Below are 26582 nucleotides of genomic sequence, written 5' to 3'. Positions count from 1 at the left end.
AGACTTTCCCAGAAAAGGAAATCAAATAATAAGTGCATGAAAAATGCCCAGACTGCACAAACACCTCTTAAAGTCACTACTTGGCACCATCCATATTCAGAACTATGGACCAAGCTTGGTGTAGTGCAGTGGTATTCAACCTGTGGGTTCCCAGGTGTTTTGGCCTATAACTCCCAGAAATCCTAACAGCTGGTAAACTGGGATTTCTGGGAGTTATAGGCCAAAACACCTGGGAACCCACAGGTTGAATACCACTGCACTAGAAGGCCAAAACACCTGAAGACCCACAGGTAGAGAACCACTGGTGTAGTGGTTCGAGCATTGGACTAGGACTCTGTACAAATCCTATTTGGCCATGGAACCCACTGGGTGATTTGGGGCAAGTCACATCTTCTCAGTGTCACAGAAATGCAATAGTTAACCTCTTCTGAACAAATATTGTCAAGAAAAACTTGTGCTAGGTTCCCCTTAAGAGTTGTTAAAACTCACAAATGACTTGAAGGCATACAACAACAACAAATATTTGCAACTCCCTAGCTTGCAAGGAACCCTGCAAAAACTAGAAGGTCTTCTAATTGCTTCTGGATACTATTATGGCTTCTTTTCAGCTGAAAATTGTTAGTGTAGTTAGGTGTGTGGAGGGTACAGAATAAAAGCTGCCCGTCCACCCCAAAAGGTCCTTCCAATGCTGTGATTCCAAAACCGCATGTACTTAGTCAGAAAGGAATGGAAATGCTGTACGACTGTGTGAGTGACAAAAGCAGCTTCTGAACAGTAACTTAATAAGAGCCGGTAATAACAACTTGAACTGAGGCAGCTTTTTACATTTTGATCCTTTGATTTGAAGGCAAAGAGTTTTGCCTTCAAAAAGGTTGGAGGGGATCTCTCTGCATAACAATGCCAACCTCTAAAACTGCCCTGTTGGTTATGAGCATGATGAGAAATATAAAAGGAAACCAGCTTTGTTCCTCTTTAGAAGAGATGCATGTGGATCACACCTGCTGCTAAGCTTTCAAAGTACCAAATGTACCAGTGTAATACATTTGCACTTTCTCTCTCTGTCACATTACAGAAAAGCTGAGCAGGAAGTAAACTACATGAAAAAGAGTGACCTAAAAGCATTTGACCCCTAGAACTGTTCCATTCTGCATAGGGTGGTCCTGTTTTAGATGTCCATGATAGTGGTCCAATTCTCAGCTACAAATTGCTGGCACCAGTCTCAGCCTTGGGTTGTTAAATCTCTACTGTAAGTCCTTTATTACTTTGCCATTTGACCCTTTGTTTAATCACCCTTATTACAACGTCACCTTTTCCTAATACCTTTTCATCTGGGCCATGCCAGTTATGATCCAAGTATCTGTGAGACCTTCTACATGAGAATTTGATTCTCTTGCAGATGATTTCTTCCACTTTCCTTTGCTCTGTATACTCTCTAACTGTCCTGATTTGGCAGGATCGGTTCTGATTAATCCTTACTTTTTAAAACACCCCTAGAATGCTCCGTTTCTGTCTCCTCCTCCCACTTTCCCCCCTTAATCCTTGGTTTATTTCAATTGCTGTAAATTGTTGCTTTAGTTAAGTTTCTTTGATAAGTGATGAAATAAACTTAATTAAAGTTTGGGGATAATTTGGATGGCTTCCAACCATGTGCTCAATTCTGTACTAGAAGCTGTGCATTTTCAGAGTTGGTGTGAAAGTGAACTTCCACACAGTTTTCTTTGTGCAAGAAGTTACAAAATAGCTTTGATTGCTGCTTTCTAGCATTTTCTTAGTTACTGTTAGCATCCCCCCTTCTGTATCCTAACTAAAACATTTGAAACTGCACTATAATTTTATTTCTTCATTTGAAGTACATGTGGCTTGCACTACTATTAGCAAAATGCCTGGTATAAGGAACTTTTATTCTTCTTAGGAATTCAATTCCTTGTTCTTACAATCTTTGATTTCATGTATTTTTCTCTCCCTGCTACCAGCAACTTCTAGCTAAACATCATCATCTTCTGCCTCCATGCTGTTCTCCTTCTCTCCCCAACAATATTTCTACCTACAATCTTTTCATCTTTCATTCCATTATTTCACCTTTCTTGTGCTCTTCTCTCTCCTCACTTCAAAATTCCTGGCTAAATGGCTGTTTCATGCCTTTCTCACATACAACTTCCCACATTTCCGAGCTGCATTGATCTTCCTCTTTTCTTATTCCCATTGCTTCCCTCTTGTGCATTTTTTTCTCCTTCCCCTACAATTCTCTTGACTACATTTGTTATTATTCCTGTTTCCCTTCTTTTGCTTTCTCATAGGGCCCTTCCACACAGCCATGTAACCCAGACTATCAAGGCAGATAATCCACAATATCGGCTTTGAACTGGAGTATCTGAATCCACATTGCCATATCATCCAGTTTAATTAGAGTTTTATAAAGCTGTTTGGAAGGGGCCACACTCATCTTCTATCACTCAACCTACTAGCAACATATTATTAGTAATTAGAAAAATATCCCACTTTGGCTTCTGTTGTAGATTTTAGGGTGAAAAAGGATTCCACATCATGAATAAAAAGGAGAGGGGGTGGGGAGGGAGATAGACAGACAAGGGAAGCTTTGTCCCTTTTCGTATCCTGACTTTAATTGGGGCTCCCGATCTGTTTTTTTTTTTTTTTGTAAGCTTCCCAAAATTGGGAGGATTGTTTTCAGTTCTTTCATTTCAAGGCCTGAAAATAGAATCATTGGGGGAGGGGCTTCCCTGGCTCCCCATCCCAGTGTGCATTCTTCTTACCTGGCACCCGTTGTTTCTACTCTAGAGTAATAGGCACTCGGCTGTAGGTACTGGCAAGCGTGCATGCTTTCTGGACCTGCCTGCACACCCTGCCACACAATCACTTTATTTGGAAAGAGAGAGCCAAATGCCTCTTATTCTAGAGTAAGAGGTACTTGGCTGCAGGCGCCCTTTGGGCTTGCCTGCACACCTCACCACACATGCCCCACCACATTCTCTGAGAGTGCGTGCATGGCGGGGTGTGCAGGCAGGCCCAGAGCGTGCCTGCAGCTGAGCTCCAGGCCTGCCTTCCTGCACGGCCCGCCACACACACATTCTCTTTCCAAGGCAAAGAAGCAAGCTTGGATGCACACGAAAGTAGGCTTTTGTGTTGAGCAGATTTTCATGTGGGGAGGGGGCTTCCTGTTTCGTGCTTCTGAAGAAATGGAAGAGATGAAAGAAATCGTAGAAATTGTAGGAATGAATTTTGTGCACACGTCTAAAGGGAGGCCAGTGGCAAGCATTGGTTAATGGAAAAAATCCTTCAGCAGATAAAGTAAAAAACCTATTTTTTCTGAAAAAGTATCATTGATTAGACTACAATTTCTACACGTTACGAAAAGCAGTGTTTGGTAAAGTCTTAAAAAAATAACAGAAAAGTTTGTTTTTCTTCTTCTCTGCAGAGCTTGGAAAACTTTTACAGCAGAAGGCAAACTCATTTGGTTTATATGCAATCTCTCCTACCCTCTCTCTTACACACATTTCTCTGTAACCACATCTACACTAACCATTTAATGCCATTTCTACACCACCACCCCACAAAAAAAAGAGAAAAGAAATAGTTTTACTGTTCAGATAATCACATTGGAAATCCTGGAGCCAGTTTGAAGCCTGGATGGCAATGACACAAACCACAGAGCACTGCTTAACATTAAGGGCTTTCTTTCGCACACTTTTGTGGGAGGTTGTTGTCTGGCTGTTGCAGTTTGAGACTGAACTGCAATAAATAGGCAGTGTAGATGTGGTCTGTGAGTGGCTTAACTCACTGCCTGGTTAAGAAAAACATATAAGCTAAAACAATGCTTTGAGATGTACGGTACAGAATAAATGCTAGCACTTGACTTTTTAAAACCTTGTTAATATTGCTCATTTATCTTGATTTTGGTTGCATTGCAGCATATAATAAATTATACAATCTATTGTATAATGCTTACCTTTAGCTGCTTTTTTTGACCATTGAATTATTTTAAATGATAAAATGATCCTCAATCCATCCAAATCATCTTAAAATGCCCCAAGTAATGTTACAGAGGAGAGAAAAAAGACACATCATTATTGCTTTACAAAAGGTCTGCTGTGTTCCATTTTATGGTGGTGCAAGGGAGGCCATGGAAAGTCTTGCCCACTTGAATAAGCCTACTCATTCAAATTTACATCTTATATATTTCTGAATTTTAATCAGATCTTATTTTTTTTAAAAAATGAACCAAATGGAAAACTTTACTCCTTTCTAGATGAAAATTTTTGCATATAAACTATTCCAGTCAAGAAACAATTCAAGTGTTTGAACCGTTAAGGTAAAAGCTTGGACAGCCTTCACAAGCATTCTGTACTAGTCTTTTGAATTGCCCCTACTTCACACATTTAATCATTCACAGGAACCCTGTGAGAATGGAATGAGAGGTTGTGGTGCGAATTGTAGTAGTGGCTGACATGTGTAGTTATGTGTAGTCTCTTTTTTGATACAAGAAGTATTTAGTAGGTCCTGACAATTTTTTATGAACATGGGGTCATCAAGACAGTGCTGGACGGGAACTCTCTTCAGCTCTCACTATTGGTGATCCTGGCTAAGGCAGGTGAGAACTGCAGCCCATTATCTGCAGTTCCTGAACCCTGCTTAGAGCATGCAACTTTAAGACAGAGAACTACATTGTTGTTCTTTTGTGTCTTCAAGTTTTTCCCAGCTTATGGTGACCCTAAGGCAAACGCATAATGAGTTTTTTTGGCAAGATTTGTACAGTTGAGGTTTGTTTATCCCTATCTCAAAGACTCATAGTGTGACTTATACAATGTCACCTTTTAGGTTTTTGTAACTGTGCAGGGATTCAAATCCTGGTCTCCAGCCATATTCCCACTCAACCCACTACAGATTACACCATGCTGTTACAGGGAGCCACGTAGTTATTTTAAAAGAAGCCTAAATTTAATTGCTAATCCTTGCTATACTAGACTTTCTGAAACAGTGATCTTTCAAATGTGCTCCCATTGTTTCAGTGGGTTTATTCAACTTTGGGCTGAGGCCAATTACATTAAATTTGATAATTTTAATATTATATCACCTTCTCTCAATTCCTACCCAGAATACAGAATTTTCAGCAGGTATACCATAATATCATAGAAGTCACGTTGGGAGGTGTAGATGTTTGATGGCAGGGTTTATTCAGACTGGATGATATCACCTGTAGTCATTGCAAATTTACATCTGGACTAAGTCAAGTGACAGAGTCACAGGCCTACATTTTGTTATTTCTATTGTCAATTAAGATGGTCTAGAATAGGCATAGGCAAACTTTGGCCCTCCAGGTGTTTTGGACTTCAACTCCCACAATTCCTAAGGATCGACTCTGTAACAAGAGAGACTATGTCAAGCATTGCCATCAAATTTGGGACTCTGGAACATTTCTCTGTCCATTCAAGATACTATAATCTTTTTATGTTGTTTAAATATTGTTGAGTGGAATGAGGGTTTCAGTGACAGTAATCATGCTTAGTTTTCCTCCTTTTTTCCTTCTTGACTTTTACAAAAGTTATTTTGAATGTCCTCTTTTGATGGAGAATTTGCAGATTTCCCCCCCTTGTATTTCAGGTACCGTTTGGTGGCTGATATGTAAAGCAAAATGGCTAAAGTGGACACTTATCACTCCTGCCCGGCCATCCATAGGCTGTCTCTAACATCCATTGACAATGAACCTGATAGACTTGGAAATGGATTTGTCAGGTAAGAATAATTACTATAGAAATATTTAGTATCCCCAAATGCAACAAAATAAACCAGACTTAATTATTGAAACAATATGGGGGTATAGTTTATAATGGAGCAATTCAATACATATCTACTCACTATATGTTGCACTGAATTTGATACAGGTTAATTCCAGGTAGGTGTGTTTGGTTGAATTACAAACTAACTCAAATGTGGGCAACTATGGTAGGTACAGACTCTATTTTCTGTCTGGGACTATCTAAGGGTCACATACACTGCAGTAAATCCCTCCATGGGAAAAGCACACAGGCAGATGAGTCTTTACCTGCTCATGTGCCTTCCAGGAAGAGCTAGAAGGCTTTGTTTATCTGCTGCCAGCCAAAGGAGGCCTTCTAGTTTTGGCTGGCAAGAGCTATGGGGCCTCCCTCAGCTGCCAGCCTCCTAGGTCTCACCTGCCACCATGCATGGGCTATGGAGCTTCCTTTGGCTGCCAGTAGGTCTTGTTTGCCCTGTGTGCCAGCAGGCAAAGTGTGTGGGGCCTTATTTGTCTGCCAAGCCAGGGAGGCCCTGCATTTCCCTGCATAATAGTTGCACCTCCCTTTTTTTGAAGGGTGACTATTATGCAGTGAAATGCAGTACTTAATATACCATGAAAGGCATAGACTCCCACTATTCTCATTTGTTAGCGACAGTCACAATTAATCTCCTTCCCCCCCTTCTCCCACCCCCTTTCTCTCTCTGTCCACATTTTCATTCAGTTGCTGTAAACTGAGTTCAAAATTTAAAAAGTAGTTTTCACTTAATTAACTCAACAGCAGAGTCATGACCTTCACAATTATTTTATTTATTTATTTACACTATTTCTATCCTGCCCATATCAGCCCGAAGGTGACTCAGGGTGGCAAAATTCTGCTGCGTCTCCTAGTTTGTGTCTTCTTCCTCACTAATAACATTTGCTATCTTGGCTACACTCTGATGTTGTTTGGTTAGACCTGTCCTGATTTTCATCTGTTAAATCTTAAAGGGTGTATAAAAATAACTAGAAGTGATATGACATCATTTCCGGTGAACCACAATCGTAGCCATGGAGGAGCCTAAACCAGCATGATGTGTTTTTACCCATCACTGCTTTAAGAAGTTTGTGGTAATTCCATAAAGAACACTGCTTTTTTAGTGTGAATGTTAATCTCTATATTATGCTATAACCTGTTGTACACAGATAGTTTTTCACTCAAAAATTTTCTTTCAACAAAGAAAAAAATAAATTCAACGGGTTACTTAGTCACATCAAGCCTCTGAGATTGGGAGAGGGGAATGTAACTTTACTGTAGACCTCACATTTGGTGATATACTGACTTTCACAAGTTAAAACACATCTTATGTTCTCAATAATCTTTGCATTAACTCTTTAGGGTGCCATTCACATTTTATTGATTGAATCAATATTGTTGTTACAGGTTGAGTATCCCTTATCCAAAATGCTTGTGACCAGAAGCATGAGTTTTGGAATTCCCTATTTTTCTTGTACTTACCTAATGAGATATTTAGGAGATGGTCTCCAAGTCTAAACATAACATTCATTTATGTTTCTGCATAAAACAAAGTCTGCGTACACTGAACTACCAGTATTTTAGCCACCCATGTGGACAATTTCAGATTTTGTGGTATTTCGGAATTCCAAATAAGGGATACTCATCTTAACCAGAAGTATAGCTCAGTTTATCATTTGCAGAGGAGCAAAAACTAACAAATGCTGTTTGACTCATTCTGAAAAGCTTCTCATAAACATCTACTATATATACTAATGTACAAGTTGGAGGCATAGCCATTCCTTTCACAGAAGGCAGATCCTAGACCCAAGCCATGCATTTTAAGATCATTTGTTGTGGTTACTTATTATCTCTCAGATGTTTCCCATGCCATGGGTGCAAAGAGATCTATGAAGAAGAGGGCCAAATAAACTCCTTTGCTTACAAGAGAATTTGCTTCCAAGAGGAAGTCATACATTGATAGATAAGGATAGGCTAAGCTATAGAGATCAGTACACACGGATAGAATAATGTAGCATAGTTGGAGGGAATCTGGAAATTGTATATGCATTCAACTATAGATGTGATTATTTACTGTTATTCACTACCTATAAAATGGGAAAAAACAGTTGATTTTCATATGCTTGCACCCACAACTCTAGAATCTTAGCACTTATAAAAATCCCCCAAATGAACCTCAATTTTGCCATTTTATACAAGGGCCGCCATTTTATATAATGGAACTTGAACATTTCTGGATTTTGGGGTCCTGCAACCAAATTCCAGCAGACACCAAAGTCCCACTGTACCAGTGACCTATCTCAATGGGTAACAGTGAAAACAAAACAAGACGAAGAATATTAAATGTACTATGTGCACTCGATGCCCAAATGCTAGCCTACTAGCATATGTCTTAGGCAAGGAAGGGCATTTTACCTTGTACTTCCTTTCTTGGGTGGATTGGAGTATCTGCTGAGCTTCTTGACTGGAATGCTAATTTCAGGGGACATTTGAATTTCATTCACCTCTTATGCACTGCTTTAGCCATCTCAAATGGATCTAGTGGAAAAAAAATCTAATAAACATGTAGATGATGTATCTGTCAGAAATCATTTCTCACAAAATCTTTCCATGACACCACTCACAGATGGATAACTCAAGCAGAAGATGATTAATGCTTGGTGATTTCTGCAACATCACTCATGACAGTAGTACTATCCATGATTGAGCAACACATGCATGTTCTTCCACAGTTGCCTGACTGGAAAGGGCTTCAAGAATACAATACAAATCTCAAAAGAGATTCAATGCTTTTTCTTCTTCTTCTTCTTTTACTATTTGGCTCTGAAGGACCCACTCGCTGTGTGAGGAGGACACCTCTTCAGAATTGCAGAAAGTCATTTCCATGGAGACCGGTGGCCTGCCTGAATCTCGAAGGAATTCCTTCACCGGCAGTGGAGCAATGGCTAGGTAAGCATCATTTTCATAGCGTCAGCACAGTGACCTTACAAGAGATTGAGATTTGTACTGGAAACAAGTTGTTGCAGCAAAGATAAGCAACAATATTGCCTATGAAACAAGCTTAGCTCATGTTGAACTATTAGAAATGAAACGAAGGGTAAGTTGGTCTGTACCCTTTGGTCTTCTAGTTTCAGTATGTTCCCTTGTATTGGATAGTTTAAAAATGGCATGAAAGCTCATTCTTCTCTGTATTGTCGAAGGCTTTCATGGCTGGAATTATGGGTTGTTGTAGGTTTTTCCGGGCTATATGGCCATGTAGAACATGGCCTCTAGAACATGGCCATATAGCCCGGAAAAACCTACAACAACCCACTCATTCTTCTCTGTTTAATGAGAGGTCATTAAAGGGACCGTGAAAACTTGTTCTTGGCTAAATTTCTTTTGGCTTTCTGGCTGAGCCATACGGTCATATTTTATATTTAGCTATGCTAAACTCTCACTTGAAGACAGTGGTAAACCAGAATCTTTACAGATAGAAAAGCAAGACAGAGACTGATGGATCAGCAAGTTTGGCAGTCCACACAGTATAGTTTGTTCTCTTAAACATTGCTTTTGTTGTGGGTAAAACTCATTCATGGAAGTTCGTGCATGTAGATTTTATTAAAATTGTTATGACTTCATTTCCAGAGCTTCAATAGCAATATTAATAATAACTGGTAAATGCTGAAACTGAGATGGTGATGGTGGTGATTATGATGATGGCAGCCATGCTGACTGGGAAATTCTCTGAGCTGTAATAATCCAAAAAAGTAACTTTCCCAAACTCTGATTATTCTGTTGGCAAAATATTAAAATAGCCCTTTCATATCCCTACTGAAGATTCATTTCTGCGCAACAGTAGTTGGACAAAAGTAAATTATAGCTCATATGATCTTATCCTGTGAGGAGTTTAAGATCTTGTGAATAGGACAGTTTTGATAAAGCGTGGATAATTTGGTTAGCCACAAAATACCTTTAGCCTAGATTTAATCTGATTCCAGAGTGATCAAACACCTTTCCCTTCCATTCCTCCTTGTCACCCTTGGAGATACTGCAAAGAGAACTCCAAAGGTTTCTCCTTCTCTGTGAAAGAAGTTTCTTGGCTATGGGGCTCCAAGGGAAAGGAAGATCACTGGTTCCAGGTGGATTCTCTCCCCCCCCCCCAAATTAATTGCAAAAATGATGGTGCTTGCTGATTTGTGGTTAGATCAAATGAAAAGAGAGGTATGAACCACTCCCAAAAGTTGCAGGTGGGACTATGGTGACATAACTGTACTGATATCTGTAGGGAATTCAGAGTGCCACCTTTGTGAAGCACTCTATGCAGTTGTTAACTAAGTCAAATTCACTTTGCAATAATTCTTTGTCCCTCTTGTCTTTCAGATTATCATGGCTTGTATTGTCGCTGAGATCCTGGGCCAGGAGAAACCTGCACCATGAAGACCAAAGGCCGGATTCTTTCCTTGAACGTATCCGAGGGCCTGAGCTCAAAGATTTTTCAAGCAGAGATAGCATCTCTCAGTTGAACTATGAAGATGCAGATGGATTGAAAAAGTAAGCGGGTCAAGCACTGATTTTGAATGTTGCATTTAGAAAACATGAATGTTGTCATTGACTTTGATTGAATGTTGTACTGGACCCAAAGCCTGGAAAGGGTTACTTTTTTTTGACAACAGCTCTAAACTAGAGTTAGTCCAAAATGCTGTATTTCAGACAAGAGCCCATCTCAAACTGATGGTCCTTCATTTACATTTGAGTGGCTTAATGTTTATACTGATAACTTTCAGTGACTGTGCAGAAGTGTAAAGAGTGAAATGGGGAATGTGAAGAGACAAAAGATAGGCTTCAAGGGCCCATACACTGGAAGGGGCAGAGCAGAGCAGTGTTATGTATTAACATTGAAACCCTCCCCAGCCTCTGGTCTCTTAATTTTCCCCAGATATTTCACATTAGGCAAGATCTGGACATATATATTATGTATAACTTATTTCTCAGGTTCCATTCTACTGAAGAAGAAATTTAAAAATTCAACTGAGATCTCTTTGGTGCAGATAATTAGATTTGAGGAACTGTGTCACAACACGCCACCATCAGGAATGAGGATTGGGTTGCGAGTGGCATTTGGGGTGAGAGTGGTGGAGTTCTGTAGTTTTTAAATGTAGTTTTAATCATTTTTGCTGTATTTTAATTGAATATATTGTCATTATACTTAATGACAAAAGATTTGATTGCTTTTTAATTTTTATATTCATATTGCAATGCATTGGCTCTCTTTTGAATTTGTATTGTGTCATGTTGGTTGTTAGCCACCTTGGGAGAAAGAAGGGATAAAAAAAAAGTAAATAAATAAATAAATAAAAATATCTCAAAAGCATCTCTTTACTTTTTCTGTTCATGTGAACAGGGCATCTTTAGATCACACAAGGGCCTTTTAAAATTTTGTATTTATTTCATTTTTATTGTCTTTTCCATTGTTGGGTAACTTAGAAAGAGGGACAAATCGATGTGTGTGCATTCATATATATCAGTGATAATAACAAGGAATTTCCTGGCTTCATTAGGTTAGTTAAACTGTTCTCTTGTTTTAGTCTTTTTTTTTTTAAGTAGGGCTGATACAGAAATCCATACATTGCAGGTCTTTGCTTCTTCTGTGTTAACTTATGCCTGGAGAAAGAATCACAGCTTGGAATTATGAAGCTCTATTATGTCTGTTTCATCAGATACAGGATACCAAACTAACCCATTACTCATTGCTTTTAAAACTCCCCACAAACAGCAAATATATCCCCTCTCAATACTTTTATTATTATTATGGATTTGCAGCATTGGAGCCATGTTTCTCACTGGCTGTGGGCTTTGTAGCAAGAGGAGGCATTTCTTGCCAATGTTGCTTTTAGGGTCGTGGGAAAAGCTTGGGGAACATTTAGGAGCTGTAGCCAAACAGAGGCTATAAATAGCCAGATCCTCAACTGTCAAGCATTAATACGCCTGAGACCAGGCTAAAGTGCTTCAGACACCAGGCATGAACACAACGTGTGTAGGCAGCACGTGACTGGGGGCAAATGGGTGCCCTGGATGGTTATGCAAAGGAGCTTAGTGCTGCGGTCAAGGTTGACCTCCTTAATCTTTTCAGCATATGGGAGAAGGACTAACAGTTCAGCCAGTGATTGTGTGGTGATGATCCCTGCTAATATCGTGACTGAGATATTTGTTTGTGTTGTTTTTCATATTGCTCCTTCGTTCATTCATTCATTTATTCATTCATTTCTTTATCCACTCATTTGTTTTAACTCATGATAGTCAATGGGCTTTGGCCAGATTTAACATCAACTACTCCAACAACACTAATGAAGAGTAAGTACAACACGGACAATCTGGTTTTGCCTTGTCTCTCCTAATCCTTACCCTCCCTTTAATAAAATGTGAAAACCAGTAGGGTAGCTTTCTTGTTCATTTCCTTCCCTTCAAACTAAACTTCAGCAAAAAATAAAAGCTTTCACAATAGCATTTTTTTCCTCTGTAGAAGACAAGCACTCCATTTTCTTCTTAAAGCATTTCTCAATTTCTTCAATAATTGGAGTTTTTTGGACTTTCTCCAATAACTTCTCCAATTATTGGGTATGTGTGTATATATGTGGAGGGGACATACCATGTAATCCTTATGCTCTTTTAAGTCTGTGCCTGACATCCTATAAGGAATATATGATAGTATCAGTGGGGAAAGCTCCACTTATGCCCTGACACTCCCCGCTCGAATCTCAGCTATTACCCATGAGACGCTGCTCAACACAACTCTTTAGTTGTCATTGGAGAAGAGGATATACTATTTTTAAAAAACTGTTGTGTCCCTGTAGTTGCATGCAAAATGATGACATCTTTCTCCTGGACTTCTGGAGAACTTCCAGGGGTCCTCAGCTATTGCCCTGGTCATTTTGTGATTGATTATCAGGGCATACCAAGCTGTTCCTTCACATGCACACTTTACCTTCCACTGGCTACTAAATGGCTGTGGACCCTGAAGACAAGTCTTGCAGGAGTGGAGAAAAATGTTATATTTATTTATCTACAGTGCAGGATTTCAGACCGTCTGTATATCACACTCTCTCTGTGTGCATCTTCAATTTGCCTGTCACCATATCTATTATTTTTATATTTTAACATCCTGCAAGGTATTTTCCCCCAAAGGAACACATTTCAAGCTGTTTGTTCATCTACTCTTCAAACAGCAACAATTTATTTCCACCTTGATTTACATCCTAAACTCCTTTACTTCGCTTCGTAGCTTGTGGTGTTATTTCCTTGGGGATTAAACAACAGCTGTTCTTTAATTCCTGCCTTCCTTATTTACTTGTATGGGGCAGAGGGAAAGCTGCATTAGGGTTAGCTCCTCACTCTATGTTCTCCCAAGGGTCTGTGTTGTCTAACAACATTTTCTCACTAAGCCCATGAAACTCTACCCTCCTTGCAGTACCACCAAAGGAACTGAGCTGGCCACGATTCACAGCACAGAAAATTCTGGACATTGTGATTATAGCAGTGAGAATGAGGGTTTTTCCATTTTTGTCAAATTTTAAGCTTTCCATAGCTGTGCTCCCAGGTCAGCTAACAGCTGTCAAAAGTAACAAATTGTAATAAATTGCTGGGTAAGGAAAGACTAAGTGCAGTCGTTTCCAAAGAGATGGCTAGGTTATTCTGTGGTAGCATAAAAAGCCTGACAGTTCTGTATAATCCTACAGAAGATTTACAGCCATGTCACAAATTACATATTTCTGTATCCTATTATGCTATCCATGTAGCTTTAATATTAATTCCATCAGTGTATCTGGAATAGTTGCTTGAAATCCCATAAAGCTTATGTTAGAACAGGTCAGTCATAAAGGTACTGCTGGATCCTCCTCCTCTTCCTTTTTCCCTCTCAAGTGCAGTGCAAATCTGTGCAGAGTTACCGTATATACTCAAGTATAAGCCTATACAAATATAAGCCGAGGCACCTAATTTTACCACAAGAAACTTGGAAAATGTATTGACTTGAGTATAAGCCAAGGGTGAAAAAATGCAGCTGCTACTGAAAATCATAAGTAGGTTAAATGTTTTTGTGTATTTGCATAAAACTGTAATTTAAGATAAGACTATCCAGCTCTGATGAAACCATTATTCTAATCTTCTTCAATGTTAATGTGCTTACGTATCCTTCCAATAATAATAAAGAGAGTAAAATAATAAATGCAACAACAACAACAACAATAGTAATAGAGTAAAATAATAAATGTAATAATAATATATAGAGTAAAATAATAAATGTAATAAAATAATAGTACAGTAAAATAATGTAAAGGTAATAATAATAAATAGAGTAAAATAATAAATGTAACAAAAAATACTAATAACAGAGTAAAATAATAAATAACCTTGACTCGAGTATAAGCCTAGGAGAACTTTTTTAGCCTAAAAAAAGGGCTGAAAAACTAGGCTTAGACTCGAGTATATACAGTACTTAGAAATAATTCAATGGCATTTAATTAAGACAGGATTTCACAGTTTGATCAGGAAATAAGGCTAAATGCCCGAGTGTTTCACTTGGGATTAATCCAGTGCTCATGCTGGAATTGATTCCAAAATAAAATCAGAGAAGTAGGATTTTAAAAAGCGAAAAGAATCAAATATCTAAAAGGCCGTTGCAGCAGTGGACTTCATTCAGGGTCTGAATTAGGGTATCTCTGAAGTTCTTTCCAACTCTGAATTACCAAACCTGGTTTAGGTTTGGAAGTATAGACTTGGAAATGTATACATAACTAACAAGTTCCTAAAGAGTGAGCAAGTCTCTTATCAAATCAGCCACCTCTTTTCCCTGTGTAGCTAGCTGATTTCCCAGTATGTGTCAATACTATCAATATATGTAATCCAGATTTTTCTGCATGAATTGCACTTTTGGTGATTTTAGGCTGGCTTCTTCAAATCTATCTGATATCCAATATACTGCATTAAGACTAGGTGTTGGTAAACTCTGAATTTTGCTAAGTTTATTACACTGTATTATGCAGAAAGAAGGAAGAGAAGAAAGAGGTTAAGGAGGAGAAAAAGGAGGAGAAAAAGGAGGAGAAAAAGGAGGAGAAAAAGGAGGAGGAGAAAAAGGAGGAGAAAAAGGAGGAGGAAAAGAAAGAGGAGAAAAAAGAGGAGAAAAAAGAGGAGAAAAAAGATGTCAAAAAGGATGACAAAAAGAAGGAAGAAGAGTAAGTATACTGGAAAGGCTGTATCTTTGCAACAAACTTCCTGCCCAATAGGACTCTCAGCAGGGCATGACTAATCAACATCAAGCCCACTTTTGATACAAGACTGAGCAAATGGAAACACGTGGATATTATTCCTAACCAAATTATTGCCCTCTGCACTATCAACCTTTCTATGTTAGCTGGGAAGTAAACACCACTGAATTCAATGGGACTTAGAATTGTATGTGTATTAGATTGATGTTCACCACGCGACCCATGTTTACATAGGAATGTTTCTTGAATTCAGAGGAATATACATCTTTTTTAATCTCCTTAGAATCACAACAGTATTTGTGAATTCTTAAAAGCATGCTCATTCATGAGGATTTGTTTCTTTACAATGTCATGACAAGAAGATGTTTAATGAAATGGTGTGCATTGAAGGCAAAGTGAAGTCTGATTCCAGGACGTATGTTGCAAAGATTACACCCCAAGTGTGTTTTGTACACTCTGCTGCTAGACAAACCATCAAACAATAGTATTAGTAGTGTACTTTACACACTGGTAGTAAGCTTGTAGTAATAGATATGTTGTGATAGTAGTCAGCTCTCTAGTAGCTAACTTGCTTAAGAAAATTCTTCAGGTTACTTCTGTCCTTATTTGTTTATGAATGTGATATCTGTCTGTCTATCTATAGTGACATAGTACTATGTTCATGGTAAAATACATAAGGCCATACATACATAAATACATAATGCCCCTAAAATCACGAGGACTAGCCAAAATTCCTCTTCTTTTTGGTCTGGTGTGGTTTTATGTAGCCCAACTTGAAGAAGACTGTATTTGGTAATTTGACGGGAAAGGTTTTTACATCTGTATGGACATTACTGGCCTTCTATCCGTTTAAGTTTCATCAATTCAAGCCTCATGGTCCAGAGAACACTTTGGATTGAAGTGTATAATTAAGTACATTCCAGTGTATTTAGACAAAAGCATACCACCAGTTTTGCTGATGAATGAGGATATCACTTCTGTAGGTGTTGAACTGCCCTGGTGCCATGGGTTCTTATCAGTCCTAAATTAAATTATCTTTTGACGCTGCAATCATAGAAGTGTTCTGCTGAAAGAGTGAGCAATGATACATGGAGAGTTGGTGTCAGTGATGGCTTACATGTCTGTGGGAGTCATGAGTTGTTCTGGGTTTTAATCTGAACTTTAAAGGCAGTGAAGCTGTTTGGGGAAATGGGATTCAGCGCTTTGGATAGCTCTTTAAAAGTTTGGTATGTGCACAAAACAAACTGCTGGGCAGACAGGAAACCACCAGCTGCCCCTGGTCCTATGACATTTCATGTTTATTTACATACCGGTATGTTTCCATTTTCCAGAAAGAAGAAAGAAGTCTTTGTGATGGATCCTTCCAGCAACCTGTATTACAGGTGGCTAACCATAATTGCAACACCAGTCTTCTATAACTGGTGTTTGTTAGTTTGTAGGTAAGGATAAGTCTTTTATGTTTGTTTTTGTTGTTGCAATTATTTTTCTTTCTCCTGCTTTTGGTTTCAGCTTTTGATTAGGTTTCTACAACACTTCTTAGATTTGCTAGGATGGGGCCAGGAGTGTATCTAATTCAGTACTTCTTACGCTTTTCGATGTGGGGGACTAGCACGCTCTTGGCATGTATCTAATTCAGTACTTCTTACGCTTTCCGATGTGGGGGACTAGCATGCTCTTTTCATAGTCATATTTGTGCCCATTGCCTATGCCTGTTTTTTTCTTTCCTGGAACCATTCCAGGGATTGGCAGCTGAGGGCTCATGACTAACAATGGTCCATGGACTACCACTTTAAGTAGCACAACTCTAATATTCATTGCTGGGTTGTGGTTTCCCTTTCCTCGCTCCATCATGGTTTCATTTTTTAAACAAGAAGATTTTTATTCACTTGCATTATCTCACTGCAGAAATTATCTCACACCAGAAGTGACTTGCAGTTTCTCAAATCGCTCCTGACACAACCCCCCCAACCCCCCCCAAAACAAACTGCAGAAATAATGTAGGAATTTATTGAGAAAAACAATCTCCAAGACTACTTTCCCCCCTTTAAAGCATGTTAGGAGCTGCCTGTACAATAGAGATTCCTTACTCTCCTTGACAAGCTTTCTCCATATGTGCCATCCTTCTGTCCAGGCTGACTGGAGGTCATGGGGCTTGTAGTTCAACATATCTGCCAAACTATCAGATCAATATAAGACCACTTGCCCTTCAACTCATTAGGCCTTTTATCTCTCTCTCTGTCCATCTATTTATTTTGGGCAAGTCCTTTAAGACAGTGGTTCATATACCTTAATGTTCTTTCCCCATTTGCTCTGTGTAAACACAGATCTTTTTGAAGCATCTCGGAAAACATCCCAGATCTGTGGAAGCAATATCCATACTTTCTGTGGCCTGTGGGCGCCATCTCGTGGGTTCAGGAGAGCTGCATTCCTTAGGCACAGCTTTGCAACCAGTGGCCATCGCCTTCCTCTCCACCTCATTACTCGCTTAATGCCGTGCACATAAACATGTCATTTTTCTTGGTTTTCTTATCCCTTCTACACTAGGAGGACACACTTAGGAAAATAGCCAGCTTCATCATTTCAGTTGAAGAAAAGTGAGAAAGAGGAAAAGAAAGAAAAAAAAAAGAAGGGGGGTGAGGAAGGGAAAAGGAAGAGAGGGAAGGAAGGATGTTATTTTATTCACTGACATCTACTGGGTTCAGGGGTGTGTGTAGGTATGTGGCTAAAATTGCCTGTTGGCTTGTGGTGACCCCATGCATTTCACAGATTTTTCTTAGGCAATGAATACTTAAAGATGGCGCTGCTAGTTCTTTCCTTTCAAAGATAACACAATTAATTTGTGGTCTCCCATCTAGTACTTCTGAAGGTTGGCCCTGCTTAGAATAGGCTCTAGTGACTTTTGCGGTATTTATATTCCCTGGACAAGAAGCTAGTTCTGATCAAATTTCCTGTTCTTTCTAGAGCCTGCTTTGATGAGCTCCAAATGGAAAACCTTACACTCTGGATGATTTTGGATTATTCCTCTGATGCCATCTACATCATGGACACATTTGTCAGATTTAGGACAGGTATGCTCTTTCATTCTCGGCATTTTCCCACCACAGAAATGTAGTAATGGCTCCTTTTAAAAAAAGTGTTGGTGAGACTGGATTAAAACAGAAGAATCAGAAAGGCAGAGGCAGACATCTGAGCTCATACAGTGCAGCAGTGCAGAAACTTGGACCCCCTCCTCCCACCCATGCTTGAGTTTTCATTCCCACAGCCCTTTATTGTTGATAATGCTATGTGGCACAGGTGGGAATTGTCTGAAAACCTTAGAGAAAATGAAGATTGCTGCTTGGAAGGAAAAAAAAGTGTTGCTCATTTATTTGTGGATAGCAATTCCATGGATCTTTCAGTAATCTTTTACCTAAAAACAAACTTTTCAGAATTCTGACCTCTTTATTCAATTATTATTTACTTACTGATGGGATTGCCAGCATGATCTCCTCAGGGAGATAGGACAGATTATAAATAAAGTATTATTATTATTATTATTTTACTGACACAAAAACACAGTACATGACAGCAAATGTGATATATATGCTGGATTTTGTATCACAAAATCACAAGTTGAACACTTCCCAAGTGTCTAGGACTTTGTATTTTCGAATGATGCAAGCAGATCCAAGTAAGATGGCGTTTGTAGTTGACAGATCATGATTTTGTAAATGTTTATTATTTCCAAATGCCGGCTGAGATCTTTTGGCACGGCACCCAGTGTGCCGATGACCACTGGGACCACCTGGACTGGTTGATGCCAGAGCCTTTGCAGTTTTTGAGGTCCTGATAATTGCTGAGTTTTTCCTGTTGTTTTTCCTCAATGCCATTGTCACCTGGAATGGCGACATCAATAATCCATTTTTTCTATTATTATTATTATTATTATTATTATTATTATTATTATTACTATTATGCAGAGATTGGAGTGTTGGATTAAGACATTGGGAGACCAGGGTTTGTTATCAGTGTTTAGCTATAGAAACCCAATGTATGACAAGTCTGGGCAAGTCACACTCTCTCAACTTCAAAGGTAGGCAATGACAAACTTCCTCTGAATAAACATTTTTGAGTGAACTGTAGGATAGGTCCTCTTCTGCCTCTGAGTTGCTATGAGGTTGGATTGTAATGTTCATTTGTGGGATTAACATAACTCAAAAACCACTGGACGAATTCACACAAAATTTGGGCACAATACACCTATCAGGCCAATGAGTGCCCATCACTCATAAAAACACTGGAAAACACAACAGAAGGGACTTAAAAAGGCCAAAAAAAGCAAAAAGATTCTACAGTACATGTGGAAAAACAACTCCCCCTGACAAACAAAACATACAAAAGCATATCCACACTCTCTTCCGGACTTCAGCTCCCAGCATCCCCTAGACCAGGTCCTTTAGGAGAGGAGGATGATCCAAATGCAATGTTTCCAAGCTGAAAGCTTTCTTCTCCTTGGATTTCTTTGAGAGCATCTTAATCCCTGCATATTTCCAATTTCCTATTTCTGGACTGCAACTCCCAGCAATCCTACAGATAGATAGATTGGATAGAGTTAGATAGGTAGGTAGATAGATCCATCAATCAGGAGGACTGCTGGGAGTTGCAGTCCAAGAATAGGTAGAGAAGGAAGAAAGGGGAGAAAGGGAAAGAGAAAGAAAAGGGGGGGAGGAAGGGAAAAGGAAGAGAAGGAAGGAAGGACAGAATGAAAGAAAAAAAAAGGAAGGAAGGAAGAGGAAAGGAAGGAAGGAGAGAAAGAAAGGAAGAGAGAAAGAATGAGGGAAGGTTGGCCACAGCAATGCATGAGTAGAGTACAGCTAGTGTAAAGTAAAACAACATTTCATTGAAACAAACTGAATTTCCTTTCTCTAGTTGCCACTGAAAAGTCTTTGTGAAAAGGAAATCCTATTATTTATTTATTTACTTTCTGTATTTATATTCCACCCTTCTCACTCCGAAGGGGACTCAGGGCGGATCACAATGCACATATACAAGGCAAACATTCAATGCCGTTTTTGACATACAAGACATACATACAGACAGACAGATAGAGGCCATTCAGCAGTTCTTCCACTTTATATCCTGGAGGTTCCTCAATTCAGCCACAGGGGGAGCTATCGCTTCGTCCATTATGACGCTGAGCCTTTTTGATCGTATTTCCTCCTTGCTCTCTGGTATTTAAGCTTCTGCTGCCCTGTTCTTAAACTCAAAATGTGACTGTCGTTGTTTTACTATATAGATATTAGATATGACTACTACTACTTTACTATCTATGCCACAATATCACTATCTATATCTTACTTCTATCTATATAACTATAACTATCTAACTATCTATTTATCTCCGACTGGCTGTGAATTTCTGTGCACTTTCTATCCCTCTGTTTCCTTCCACACCTTGACTCCAACTGATCTGCCTAACTGTAAAATAACTTTCCCCTCCCATATCCTTAAAGGCACAGGCATTAAATTCTAACTTCTGTCTCTGGAGACAGGACAGCTCCAATATACATTGGAGTCAACTTGAAGACACACAGCAATCACAAAGATTTATAGGGCAGGAGAATAATTTAGTCAGAGTATGGCAACATATTTTGCATTTACAGATATCTGAGAAGCATTCTGATGTATGTATGCATTTCTCTACTAAACCACTCGTTCTTCTTGTTCATTTCTCTAACTTGTTAAGGTTTCCTTGAACAAGGGCTGCTGGTTCGTGATGAGAAGAAGCTAAGACAAAATTACCAATCCACTAGACAATTCAAGTTGGATCTACTTTCCCTTTTTCCAACCGACTTGGCATACTTAAAACTTGGAATGAACTATCCTGAATTACGATTTAACCGGATCCTGAGGATTGCCAGGTTGTTTGAGTTTTTTGACCGTACAGAAACGAGAACAAACTACCCAAACATGTTTCGTATTGGGAACCTTGTCTTGTACATTCTGATCATTATCCACTGGAATGCGTGTATATTTTTTGCCATTTCAAAGCAAATAGGATTTGGAAGCGATACCTGGGTGTATCCCAATGTGTCACATCCAGAACATGGGCGTCTAGCCAGAAAGTATATTTACAGTTTGTATTGGTCGACATTGACATTAACCACCATTGGAGAAACTCCGCCTCCTGTGAGAGATATAGAGTATCTGTTTGTAGTAATTGACTTTCTGGTGGGTGTGCTTATCTTTGCTACCATTGTCGGTAACGTGGGCTCTATGATTTCTAACATGAATGCTTCCCGGGCAGAGTTCCAGGCCAAAGTTGATTCTATCAAGCAGTATTTGCATTTCCGAAAAGTCACAAAAGACTTGGAAGCCCGAGTTATTAAATGGTTTGATTACCTGTGGACCAATAAGAAAACAGTGGAAGAGAAAGAAGTTCTCAAATACCTTCCTGATAAACTGAAGGCTGAGATTGCCATTAACGTTCACTTGGATACACTGAGGAAGGTCCGTATCTTCCAAGACTGTGAAGCTGGGCTGCTTATTGAGCTGGTGTTAAAGTTACGACCGACTGTCTTTAGTCCTGGAGATTATATCTGCAAGAAAGGGGACATAGGCAGAGAAATGTATATCATCAAAGAAGGGAAATTGGCTGTTGTTGCTGATGACGGCATAACCCAGTTTGTGGTCCTAAGTGATGGAAGTTACTTCGGAGAAATCAGCATCTTAAACATCAAAGGTAGCAAATCTGGTAACAGAAGGACAGCCAACATAAAGAGCATAGGTTATTCTGATCTTTTTTGCTTGTCCAAAGATGATCTAATGGAAGCTCTCACAGAGTACCCAGATGCCAAAAAAGCTCTGGAAGAAAAAGGACGTCAAATTTTGATGAAAGATAATTTAATTGATGAGGAAGCAGCAAAAGCAGGAGCAGATCCCAAAGATCTGGAAGAAAAAATAGTGAAACTTGAATCGGCTTTGGACATTCTCCAGACCAGGTTTGCTAGACTCCTAGCAGAATACACGGCAGGTCAGGCCAAAGTCAAGCAGAGACTTGTAAAAGTAGAGACCAAGGTGAAGAAATATGGAAGCGACACCTTATCAGGAGACGAGGCCGACAAACCAGCAGAAGCGAAACCAAATTGAGTTGCACAGAGTGTGACACCGTGGAAAAAGAATATACATGAAAATATGTAAACATTATTATTTTTATATGGACCCAAAGCATTGAGTTTGTAGAGTTTTTAATAGATGCAATTGTCTTGTATATAGGAAATTATTACGTTTTATGATATTATTAGGAACAGATCTTTAGTACTTTGATTATTTTTATATTGATTACTGGTTTCTAATGAGCCCTGAGCACACCTTCCTGTTTGCAACTTGAACAAGTGTGAAAAAAATCTGTACTTTTCACAGTGTGTTTGGCATGGAAAGGAGTCTTGTATAACTTAAGAGTGAGTGGAGAGATGAAACAGATGCACACACACATGTATATCTAACAATGCTACTTGCACATTTTATAACCTGATAATAATCATCGAAGCTTCTCAATTATTATAATCAATACATTTCCTCAGTCATTTGATTGATTTTCAGGAAATAGATACATATTGTTTTAATCTACTGCTGTAAACCGCTCTGAGCCAAATTGGGAGTGGCGGTATACAAGCCAAATACATAAATAAATAAATAAATAAATAAATAAATAAATAAATAAAATAGCTTTAGTACCTGCAAATTGTTGCACTGTGAATGAACTAATTTTATACTTATATGTCAAAGTTGTAACTTTCTTCTTTACTATCTCTGGTCACTTGAAAGGATACCAGAGGGATGCTATACCACACTTTTGCCTTGAAAAATATACAAATATATATACCTGGAATAGCAGGGCTACTGCGGTCAATCCTTTCTTTCAAGATTGAGTTCAAAGAAACCGGTTTGACAGTTTGCAGCAGTAGCAGCTGACTGTACACATCCACCAATTGGTGGATGTGAAGGGCATTATTAATTTGCTACATCCTTCTCCTCTCTAGAGCACTGTTTCAACTGTTTAAAATTGTTGTGATTTTTATGGTTATTATTGCTGAATGAAGTTTTAATTGTACAAAGAAGTGTTTGAAAATTAAAATAGGCAGGCATCTGGCCTCAAAATATGGGTTTCAGAACAAGATGAAATCAATTTTCAAGCTGGCTAAAACCTGATGTTGTAGGGTGAAGACTAAGGACCTCATCACATGGAAGTCCTTAACCCCAGGGGACCATGGGGTTAGTGTGGTGAATCAGTTGAGTAGTGCCCTGACCCGCATTGCCCTCTTGCCATTCTACACTGGTATTCGTCTGGCTCTGGATTTCTCCCACACTGTCCTATGAGAACACAGGTAGCCACCTATTTTGTCAGGACTGCCGCTTAGTATGCTGCCAAGACGCAGTGGGCATGGAGCCCTGCTGGAAGTAGCCCTGCGTCATGTGATGTGCTCCATTGGGCTCTATCCTGGCTGCATCTCAGCAGAGTCCTAGGATGAGGCTGAAAGCCCATGTGATGAGGTCGTAACAGAACATACAAACTGACCATCTTAACTCCATTTTATGTGGTTCCCTAGTTGTTTCAAAATGCAGTATGATGCTTATATCTGCAGGGGATACAATCCCAGACTTTGTATGGATATGTCAAACTGTGGATAATAGCTAACCCTATCGAAATGAAGGACTTCCAGCCCAAGTGTACCATAGAATCATGCTGGAGGATGTATAAAATAACCATAGAATGCATATTGTGTTGGACAGGAATAAGTCAAACTACAAAAAATGGTCCAATGCATAAGGGGTTGTACTGTATGAGACACCTCTGAATTAAAAAAACTGAGTTATGCATCAGAAAATCAGGTTCGAATGTCACTGATGGCATAAGCCTACTTATTTAAGCCTCTCCTCCCATCCCTTCTACTTCAATCTTCCTATCTGCTTATGGGGCATGACAATTTTCTCTTACCGTGAAGGTTTCTTGTAACAGTTAACAGCATCATAATGCATAATGTGAAACTCTTTGGACACTTAAAAGTGATATGTACTTGTTAGGTATTATCTAAATGATGCAAAAGATCATTTATGTTAATATTATTCTGATTTTGTTTTAAAGAGAAATTCGAAAAATCCAAAATTGCCCACATGGGTGGCTGGAAAGTGACACCTTTGCTTCTGATGGTTCCTCACATGCAGACTTGTTGTATACAATTACCTTAAGGCTATATCTACAAGGTGTAGAGGAAACATCAATGAATTTTGTGCTTAAACTTGGGTTCATCCTTCAGAATAACTTATTATGGACATATATGCAAAACACCCCTGATCCCAAGCATTTTGGGTAAAGGATAATTACCCTGCATGTGTCTGGGACTGCAGTCATTTCACTTCAGACTAATGTGAAATAGAAGACCTATTAGATTAATGATCATTATCTGTCTGATGATTCCATGCATGAAAAAGCAACCCACAGGTTCATGTGGCATGGACTGTGATCTTGTTTTCAATAGACGCAAGAACATGAACATGTTGGCTGCCTTTCTCACTGAAATGGATGAGTCATCACAGTCTCTAGTATTGGCTGAATCATTGGATTCTGAGAATTTGAGCTTTGATAGCAGCTTAATAGGATTCTAAGAACCTCAGCTTTCTTTTAAAGGCAGGCAATCAAGCTTCAAGGATACATTCGAAAAGAGCCTGAAATGTTACCGTTCTGGACAACAGCTGCCAGGCAACATGGCCAAGGCTAAGAAATTCTGGAAATTGTAGTCAAAAGAAAAAAATGATATTGCCTTGGGAATGGGAGCTTAGGAAGCTGTTCATTTGGGCAACCTTCCTCTTTAAAGTGAGTGGATACTATGAATTACATGACAGTACATGATTCATATAATTTATCCAGATTGCACACTTAATACTATGAAAATAGGAGAATCAAAATGTGTTTAGCAAAGAGCACACACAGTTTTAATTAAATACTAATATTTGCAGGAAAAAAAGTTAAATAAAAAGGTTGCACAGATCCCTTTACTAGATACAGCAAAAGAGACAGTGTGATATTGTTATATTGTGTGTTGAGGCCTTGGCCTTTGTAAGCCGCATCGAGTCCTTCGGGAGATGCTAGTGGGGTACAAATAAAGTTTAATAATAAGTAATAATAAAAAAAGACACTCCTCAGTTTATAATATATAACAGTTGTCTTCAATTTGGTTCCCACCAGAGTTGCTATGTGTTAACTGTCTCATGGCTATTGGCCTTCAACTTGTGTATAATGGGAATTGTAGCCCGACATATCTGGGAGTGTCAGTTTGGGAAAAGCTAGGGAAAAAGTATAGTTTTTTTATTTATACAATAATATCACTTAACTCCTGTTAAAGAAAAAACCGCATTGCAATGAAACAGGATAGAGATCAGACTGACTTAATAGCCAAAGAAACTAGAAATTAAATCCAGCCCCTCATTAATAGCTTCTCATGTATGGTATACTTGGTTTTCTGGCAAATCTGTAAAAATATAATTCAAGCACTGAATAAAGTCTTAGATTCATGGCTGATCTGCACAGCACAACTATTCACATTGAAGGGAGTCACCCCACCTTTCCAGTTGTACAGGTTATAACCAGTTGTACAGGTTATACCCAGTATGGCCAACCACAAGTCAGTTGCCATTCCAGCACCAGTGCAAGCTATCGTTAGTGATGACCAGAAGTGAAACTGAAATTCAGTGTGTAGTACAGGCATGGGAAAACTTCACCCCTCCAGGTGTTTTGAACTCCAAAACACCTGGAGGGCTGAAGTTTGCTCATGCATGGTGTAGTAAGATTTCTGCATATGTTCCTGTAGTCTTGGAGAGCCTGCGCTCCTCCCAGATATTTTAAACATCTTTGTCTAGAAGCCATAGCCAGCATAGCCAAAGGATCATGGGAGTTGGAGTATAATATATCTGGAAGACAGGTTCTTTAGTTCTGCTTTATGGTTATTTGATAGAACAGTTATGCCATAGAAGAAATCATTTCATGTGGTTACTGTAACATACATTTCCAGTTTTAAGAGGTCACCACTGAAAAAAATGATATTGGAAAGTTCTGTAATTTAAACATTCTGTTTTTAATTGTTCTGTTTCATGATCCAAGATTCCTCTCCCTTGTTTTCAGTGCAACAGATTGGCCTTTTCTTCAAAATCCTTTCAAATTCTTCAAATTGTAGGATGCTGGCAAATAAACCATCAGTTTGAAATCAAGAGACTCTAGTTTCTTTATTTAGCTCCTCAGCTTTAACGTGTGATGGGCAGAAACTCTGGTTCTTAATGCTTCTGAAACATGAAAGAGACAAGGTATAAGCTGGAAAAAAACAGACTTGGTTTTGTTCCTGAGGGGAGAATTGATCTCTTGCATAATATGTTCATTCTAGTCTCTACCTCTCAAAAAGAATGGGATAAAGAAGGTACTCAACAGAGAGAAAGTGGCTGGGTAGGCCAAGTCTCATCCTATAAGGGAAGACAATGGCAGAAACCTTGTATTGTAGAATAAGTGTAGTATAAGGTCCAGATGTGGA

The 26582-nt window shown here is 39.0% G+C and overlaps 1 protein-coding gene across 1 annotated transcript in view; it reads left to right on the top strand.

Annotated features, from left to right (window-relative positions):
- CNGA3 (cyclic nucleotide gated channel subunit alpha 3) overlaps positions 1-26264 on the top strand; it is a 36870-nt gene extending 10606 nt beyond the window's left edge. Inside the window, exons 2-9 of the mRNA XM_060769798.2 lie at positions 5617-5748; positions 8613-8732; positions 10146-10316; positions 12063-12116; positions 14804-14992; positions 16357-16464; positions 17987-18093; positions 20750-26264. Coding sequence (XP_060625781.2) covers positions 5648-5748; positions 8613-8732; positions 10146-10316; positions 12063-12116; positions 14804-14992; positions 16357-16464; positions 17987-18093; positions 20750-22152 — 2253 coding nt within the window. The 5' untranslated portion in view covers positions 5617-5647 and the 3' untranslated portion in view covers positions 22153-26264. The remainder of the gene's footprint in view (positions 1-5616; positions 5749-8612; positions 8733-10145; positions 10317-12062; positions 12117-14803; positions 14993-16356; positions 16465-17986; positions 18094-20749) is intronic.
- Positions 26265-26582: the final 318 nt, after the last annotated feature.

This window comes from Anolis sagrei, chromosome 3, assembly GCF_037176765.1.
Source record: "Anolis sagrei isolate rAnoSag1 chromosome 3, rAnoSag1.mat, whole genome shotgun sequence".
In the NCBI taxonomy this organism is placed as follows: domain Eukaryota; kingdom Metazoa; phylum Chordata; class Lepidosauria; order Squamata; family Dactyloidae; genus Anolis; species Anolis sagrei.
This window is presented reverse-complemented; position numbering and strand designations above follow the sequence as displayed.